General features: G+C 38.0%; 1 protein-coding gene across 5 annotated transcripts; it reads left to right on the top strand.

Moving 5' to 3' along the window:
* Positions 1–230: 230 nt before the first annotated feature.
* On the top strand, positions 231–5,358 carry LOC113592352 (transmembrane protein 80). 5 transcript variants are annotated; one of them, XM_081712362.1, is made up of 7 exons: positions 231–263; positions 830–846; positions 1,052–1,145; positions 1,238–1,330; positions 1,463–1,664; positions 3,565–3,665; positions 3,834–5,358. In XM_081712362.1, exons 1-7 carry the CDS (start codon positions 245–247, stop codon positions 3,917–3,919), a joined length of 612 nt encoding a protein of 203 aa, XP_081568488.1. In that variant the 5' UTR covers positions 231–244; the 3' UTR covers positions 3,920–5,358. The 5 variants fall into 5 exon arrangements, with proteins under 5 accessions (XP_081568488.1, XP_081568486.1, XP_081568487.1 ...); XM_081712360.1 differs by having other exon boundaries at positions 3,565–3,677; XM_081712361.1 differs by having other exon boundaries at positions 3,562–3,665.
* Positions 5,359–8,032: the final 2,674 nt, after the last annotated feature.

Raw genomic sequence — 8,032 nt, 5'->3', positions numbered from 1 at the left:
TTTGTAGGGGTGCATTTAGTTTGTGTGTTTGCCTCAAGAAACAAAGAAAGTTTCTTGAGGCAAACACATAAATTAACACATAAATCTAAGAACTAGGTTCATTTTTACTTATGTATAAATAAAACAGTTTGCTGTGCATTATTTTTTCCAGTGATTTGTTAATATCAATAATATTCCTCTACACTAGGTGGCAGTAGATGTCCTTAGAATAAAATATGTACTGCGGAAATTAAACAGAATCAATATGGCGGTGGAACGAGCAGGTATTTATTGTCGTTGCTATAGTTACGATTATTAGCTGTGTAAAATGTTTTGTTTCGATAGCTATCAAGGTAATACACCATTGGCAGTTTGGGATGTATTTATATTTAAAATTTCCCCCAATGTTATTTTTATTTCGAACGCACAACCTATAGCTAGCTACCCGCTATGCAAGTAACTTTTTCAGTAGCGTTACCTATAACATTCACGTTCGCTATAGGACTAATGTTAATTCAGTCCTTAGTTAGGTAGGCTATATATATTTTCTCATCGTTTGTTGTCTCTTCGTGTTGTTTGTTTGCTCGTACTTAGGCGTATTCCTTGGAATAACAAGTATTTAGTGTTCTCAGAGTGAGAGCTCTTTGAAACACAATAGGTAAACCAGAATGGAATGATAAAGAGCTGCTTTGACTACGAAATGAAATTCTCCCTGATTGGTTTACAATAAATTAGGTTAGCTGTTGCTTGTTTAAAAGTAGCGTTTGCATAGAACACTAGGTTATAGGTTATATGATGAACTCTAAGAGTAAACAGTAGTATCCCTGCTTTCCCTTTTACTGTCCCTCAGGTCGAAATGCCAGCGTTGTATCCTTTTCTAATGTATGCAGTGCTAATGTTCATACGATATTATTGTTTGTTTCTAAAGGCATGTATTAAATTAAGCCATGCTTTATGTTAGTAGGTTCGAATAGCTACGGTAGCTATCCGGGGCAGTGCAAATATCCACAAGTATTTATAATACTATACTATGAAGTGAAACGTGTGCTTTAGCTTTAACCAGCTGCTTCAGCTTTCCTCTGTGCTTCTGCAAATGTTGCTTTACCTCTCTGCACTCTACAGCCTATTCTACTTTTTTTCCAGCCTCTGCCTGATCATCTACAAAAGTGAGTACATTACTAAATAAATGCCTAATTAGTATAAATCTATATTTAGATCCATATGAGAATTCCATGTTAATGTGTGCTGTGTTTTGCAGGCCAGATACTGAGTTACCCTGACAGTTATTTGGCACGGGATGTGTGTCTGCTTCTGGTTTTGGCTTTCCTGGAGGTCTTAAGAGTCCACTGGGGTAATTCTGGACTTCCAGTTAATCCAAGGATTCAGGGAATGAAACCGCCACTCAGTTTGGCAATTTGCTGTTTCTGTACCTTGTGTTTTTTCTTATTAATTACTCTTCTACATATTTGTTTGGTTGCGGTAGGAGTGACAGGCAACCTACAGGAGAGTGAGTGGTATGTAGGTGCCAACCTCATTATCACAGGAGCCACGCTGCTGCTGTCAGTCTACTTCCTCGTATGGCAGTCATATGTGCTGAGGGCTGATGTCATCATTAATGGCTTTCTGCTCTGTCTCAATGGCCTTGCTGGACTAGTTGGCTTTGGAGCTCTTGCACGCTTCACCAGGTCAGAATTCAAGCAACAAAAGCTGTATCTGGAAGCTTGATGACAATTTCATGCAATGAAAAGACCTTTGTAGGCTGCACTTCTTGTCTTTGTGAGGCGATGATTATGAGGGGCTGGTGTTGCAGTCGTCAGACAATTTTAGAGTGTCTGCACTGTATCTCCTCATGATCTGCACTGTCATGAGGTCCAAATTGCAAGATATGGTATCTTTATAAATTGGTTGTCCATAGTAGGTGCCCATCACTCTATCAACAAACAGCTCACCTTGTTCTTTCCAAACCCACTTTCAAATACTTCTTTTCCTTTGTGTGTTGTACATGCATCTGATCAAATATGCTCTACCAGCAATGACAGTAAAACGGTACTGAATCCAGATCTCTAAAGGGGAAACCTACACTACCCAGACTGTGTTTTTTATGCAGGCTTTGTATTATTACAAACAGGGGCTTGACCAGATTTTATAACTATTTTTAATAACTATTATTAATGTAGACATAGAGAATTTATAAGTAACTTGAGTGTGCTAATACATGTTTTACATGTATATTACATGGTGCCCAGGGCCTTTATATGACACATGGTCAGTATTACACCAGAGATAACTTGATTTCCCTTAACTTAGATAGCACCCCTGTCTCTTTTTCTCCCATTGTCCCTTTGTTTTTAGACATGAATGAACTCAGCTCGTTTTCTTAACATAGGTCTTTGAGGTTTTAATTATTTATAAGCCATTCATTCATGAACCTTGTTACTTTATCTGCAGCTTTATGTGGAAACATGGCTTTGGTGTGTGTGCTCCTTTATTTCTGCACTCATTAGACATGCTTTTGTCATGCATGTCAGTATAGTTCTTACTCCCAGCAGCCAGGCTATGTTACACCAAAAGTCCCTTTACATTGTGTTTATAAAAAATGAAACTGTCAAAATATCTTTATATAATCAAGTAAAATGCAAATTACACTGTAGTACAACTGTAATTTGAAGTATACATATAAAAAAGCTGGGGTGATTTTGCAAATGAACCTGGAATTAATTATAGATGAACATGAGAAAAAAAAAGCCTGTAGCCTATCTAAACAAGTCACATTCATGTAGAAGCAAGTAAAATGTAGTACTGAAACCTAAGCAAAAAGGTTGGCATTTTAAGAAGACAAAACATTAGGTGTTCACTGTATGGCTTCAAAATTCAAAATCACATATTCCAAGGTTGTACACAGATGATGTTAATATGTCTCACATTTATTAACCAGTAAATGCAAACCAGCATTGCAATTAACCTGTTAGCTTTATGCAGCTTGCATTGAGATACTGCAGTTAATAAGAAATTTAATTTTAAGCAATGACTACTGAATTAATGAAATAATGAGTCTTTAAGATATGGCATGTGGTCACCAAATTGAGTATGTCTGATAATATGAATTTTATTAACTTATTAAGATTTTTTAACATATATTACACATCCCCATTTTTCATGCAATTTCTTTAACCAAAAGCAGTTGGTTAATATGTGTCAATATGTGTTGCATGTATCTTATCTTAGGACTCTTTAAGACATTCAAGTCTAAAGAGTCCTAAGAGCTGTCGATGCTTAAATATTGATGTAAATTAAAATAGTCAGGCCGAGATTATATATATATATATATATATATATATATATATATATCTTAGATATAGATATAGATATATATAGATATAGATAGATATAGATATAGAAATAGATATATATATATATAGATATATAGATAGATAGATATAGATATAGAGATATATAGATATAGATATAGAGATATAGATATATATAGATATAGATATATATATATATATAATTTATTTATTTAGTTAGTTTTAATTATTTTCTTAAATAAACTATTGTAGCCTTTCATTACCTTAATCATAGCAGCCGGGAAACACTAAACTACAACGCTGCGGGTCTTCTGTCTGGAGTTGGGGATGTTGGTCTGGCCTGTCTGGGGTGCTGCAGGAAGAAATTTTACACTGATTGTAGGTCTCATTGTAAGGGAAGCACTAAAGTTGTTCTACCTGGAATTGACATTGACATTGCCTACACTGTCAATTAGGTTTAGATTTAATGTCATCAGCATATTTAAATGAACACCTTACCTGTATTACCTTTGTTGACTGTTTCTTTCTCAATCTTGTGTCTTTCAGTGTTTATTCATGACACACTGGGGTTGTTCTCATGGTACAAACACCATGACTACAATTGGACTTCATTTGGCTTATGGGCTCCGTGATGCACTGCTGCTGAGGCTGGTGATTGTGTGACATACCTGTCCCCATCAGTCTGAAGTGGAATTAAGTTATTTGAACTGATCACTTTGAATTGCTATGCAATAATTAACTGATTTGAAATTTCACTGTTTAAAGTAGTATGGACTATAAAAAGCCATCAAATGCCAAATATGCATTTTTGGTATGGTTGTTTATTTTCCTTTTGCAATGGTTTTTACAATTTTCAAAAGATTTAATGACATGCATCACGGAAAAAACAATTTAGAAACAAGCTACAATTGCATTAATGATGGTAAGACACTGTGTAAATGATTACATCCAATTTATTAAAATGTTCTGCTGCTGGTTTAATATAAAGATTCCCAGCCTTGACCCTTTAAAATATCAATAAAAGATCTGCAAGAATTTTCACATACAAACATAAAATATCAACTTTATTGATATGTATTACCGTAGCTCATGCAGCTTTCTAGCTGGCTACAAAACGTGGGCCAAAATATTCACTTGTACTGTTAACATTAATGAAAAACTATGGAAATAAAAGCCTCATTCCTTATTTACTTTTATATGTGGATTGTTTAGAGACTCATCACACTTTGCATATGGTTACAGTGTTGTTAATAAAGTCTCAATTTGATCTGTCCAGGTAAATTTATTTTATTCACTGCCAAATGACTGAAAAATTATGTGTGTGTGTGTGTGAATGCTTTGTTTTTTCCCTGACCATGTAAAATGCATAGATATTTTCAGATAGATCGAATTTTTAATGAGTCATTTTATTATACTGAAATGCTCCAGCAGAGGGCTTGTGTTTATACGATAACATTTGTGAGCTAATGTGTTCCTAGAGGCTTTAATCTTTTAGTAATTTTGCAACAACAGAGTACATTTTGTGTCGGGTATGTGTAAGAAAGTAAGGCAGAGAGACTAACGGAGTTGGTAGTTGGAAAGTCTGTGAAAGTCTGTGCGTTTGTTGCAGCAGAGTAGATTGCATCCTGAATGAAGTGAGAGTGGGAAAAGTAAAAACATTTTACGTAGATAAGCGCAGTTTCAGTAAATATGGAATATGGTGTTAGGTGATGTTATGTTTAAATATGATGTGTTTTAATGTTTGTTGATTTTGTGCTTTATTTTTGATGTGTCGATAATCTGTTTTGTATTTTGTGTGCAAGGGGCTGAGTCACGTTTTTATTCCCTCTAGGTTTGTTCCCGCTATGAATTTTCTTTGATTCTGAGTTTTTTTGTGATGTAGGGTTTTATTAGGTGTGGTGTGGAAATATTTGAGTTATCACAGACTGTATTGACAAAGTGATTTTTGCACGTGTGATAGTAACAACGTTAAATGTTCGTGAAGCCCCTTTGTGCCTAAACTCAGAACCCGATTTTCCTCTCGGTGTGTTTTGTGGTCTTTAGATTGTATTAATAAACTTGTCTGCCCTGGTACTGGTGGTGTTCCTTTTTAAAGAAGGTCTAAGGTGGTACCTGTTACAGAAATTTGGTGTAGTCAGCAGGATCACTAACCTTTTTTACATTCTACCAGTATTCAGTGTGGTTGAGAGGTTGTATTGGTAGTAGTGGTTCTGTAGTAATATAGACGAGAAGAAAAACGTGACGAGGTCCTGAGGTATAGATGGAAGGCCAAGAGTCCAGTGCAGCTTGTGGGGTGCGGGATGGAGAGTCAACAAGCAAGTTTCATGTGCCCAGTTTCAACTGGAGCCGGCAGAAGTTGGGTGGAGACAAATCTTTGAACAAATGGGCATTGAGGAAAAGGGTGTTGGGGGAATGGTAAGGGTTGGCATTCAGGGGGTGAAAGTGCCTTCAGGTTCAGTACAGATGATTGCTGCCACCTCCTTTTGCAGTGTAAAAGGAAGAGGGTACCAAGTGACGGTAGAACCCTTGGCACCTGGGCAGAGTTATCCACATCCAGACCCTGTAGTTTCACCCATCCTCTTAGGGATGGGAGACTGCTGGTTTCCGGTTATTAATGTGGGAGTGAGGGATGTGTGGTTGATTCCCCTACCTGCACTGTTCCCAACCTTGACCAGGGCAGTTATTAGTGGACAACAGATTGTGGTGCATAAGCAACAAGATGGGGAGGGGGGGGGGGGGTGCAGTTGGTAGTGTATGTGGAAAGAATAACTGCAACCCAGTCTACTCCACTGAGTTGCGATGTACCTACCTTGTTGGAGCGGTTGGACAATTTGACATTTGAATATTTGGATGGTGTACAACAAGACCGGGTACGTCAGCTGTTGTGTAAATATATCACTGCATTTTCTGCAGGGGAGAGTGACCTGGGCTTTACAGATTTGATCGAGCATGAAATATGCTTGAGTGAGGTTCCTGTACGCCAGCATTATAGTAGACTTCCACCGAATCAGTATGAGGAAGTGAAGGCGCATATTAAAAAACTTAGAACAGAAGGTGATGTGTGAGAGCTGCAGCCCATATGCTTCCCCAGTTGTAGTAGTGCAGAAGAAAGATAGAACTATTCGGATGTGTGTAGACTATAGGCATTTAAACGCCAAAACCCGTAAAGACACATATCCCCTGCCCTGGATTGATGAATCCTTAGATGCTTTGGGAAGAGCCCAGTGCTTTACAACTATTGATTTAGCAAGTGGCTATAATCAAGTGGCAGTGGCCGAGACAAAGCAAAGATGGCTTTTTGTACTCCATTTGGCCTATACGAGTGGAATTGTATGCCATTTGGCCTCTCAAATAGCCCAATAGACTGAACATACTTAGGTAAACCGAAAGTCGTACAAAACTTCACAAGTGCCTTCATGACAGTTTTTGGCTTTAATGAAGTCAACGGGATTGCTTCTGGGAATCTAGTAGCTATACACATAAGTGTTAGCAAATAACAGTTTCCCGAACTAGACTTTGGTAACAGTCCTACACAATCAAGAGTCTCTGAAAAGGTTCACCTGTTACCAGAATGGGACACAAGGGGGTAGGAGGGATGACTTGATTTGGTTTTCCAACAAGCTGACGTGTATGACAAGATCGACAGTAACTAATGACATGTGACTTCATAGCAGGCAAAAAGAAATGTTTCAACAAACACCCATATATATTTTTCGGATACCTAGGTGTCCTGAAAACGGGTGATCATGAGCCACAGACAGGACATGTGTTCTATAGGGCTTAGGAACCACAATCTGCTGCACCTCCTCCCATTCACCACTTGTATTTGAGACCATTTTCTCATTAAAACCCCATTTAATATGAAGTAGCACATTGGAGTACCAGAGTTGTCTGTACTGGACTCAAAACAAGTGGCAAGACTAGCATCATCCTTCTGAGCAGCAATCAAAGCAGTCCTATTATTAGGATCTGTACAACCATATTTGTCATCCTGGGGTAAAGGCTGCTCATTCTGACGCTCTGGATTGCGAGACTCTAAACTCAAGACCAATTCATTACCTAAGAATGTTTCTGATAAGTTCACCTCACTGAACTTACATGCCTGGGCATGAGTCATGACGCATGCAGGGAATACATGCTCTAAAGTCTGATCAGAAAGGGTCACATTTTCCAGTGGTTTATCCACAACCTCAGGAAGTTGAAATAGTGTACCACCAGCAATATTATTACCAAGGATAAATGAAACCCCCTTTACAGGTAACTCAGAATTAACTGCTACTTTAAATAAACCAGAGGGGCTATGTACCCCTAGTTCGATTCCTTATACTAGTACATCACTTCCGCAATGATGACTCTGAAAACGGTAGTATACTGTCCAAAACAAACGATTGAGCTGCCCCAGTATCCCGCAGGATAGTTATGGAATTGCTCTGCTCACCTTGTCAACGCAACAGTACCTGAGAACACAAAAGGCTTAAAGATAGGTTCAACCTCAGCAGTAGGTACTTCACAATTCCTGGGTCTATAGTCAGCTTGCAATACGCATTCTCTTTTATCACAGATGTGCTCTTACAAGTGTTTTTGCATTTCAAAACAGGACACATGGCAATAAGCTGCCACTGATCATGACAATGGAAACACTCAAGGGTATCCAAATCAGTGGTCTCATCCAGTCATGGTGGCTCTAAATCAATAGTGGCTTTGCCGATTGAACGACCTGCAGTCTCGCTACATGGAGTTGAGTA

This window comes from Electrophorus electricus, chromosome 4 (assembly GCF_041902795.1).
Source record: "Electrophorus electricus isolate QZ-2024a chromosome 4, ASM4190279v1, whole genome shotgun sequence".
Lineage (NCBI taxonomy): Eukaryota > Metazoa > Chordata > Actinopteri > Gymnotiformes > Gymnotidae > Electrophorus > Electrophorus electricus.
Note: the sequence above shows the minus strand (reverse complement) of the source record. Positions and strands in the feature narration are given on the sequence as shown.

Excerpts from the sequence above, each read along its gene's own strand:
- LOC113592352 (XM_081712359.1), top strand. Across the intron at positions 1,146-1,237 it reads CTGCCTGATCATCTACAAAA|GCCAGATACTGAGTTACCCT; the intron begins GTGAGTACATTA and ends TGTGTTTTGCAG. Across the intron at positions 3,678-3,833 it reads CACTGATTGTAGGTCTCATT|TGTTTATTCATGACACACTG; the intron begins GTAAGGGAAGCA and ends TGTGTCTTTCAG.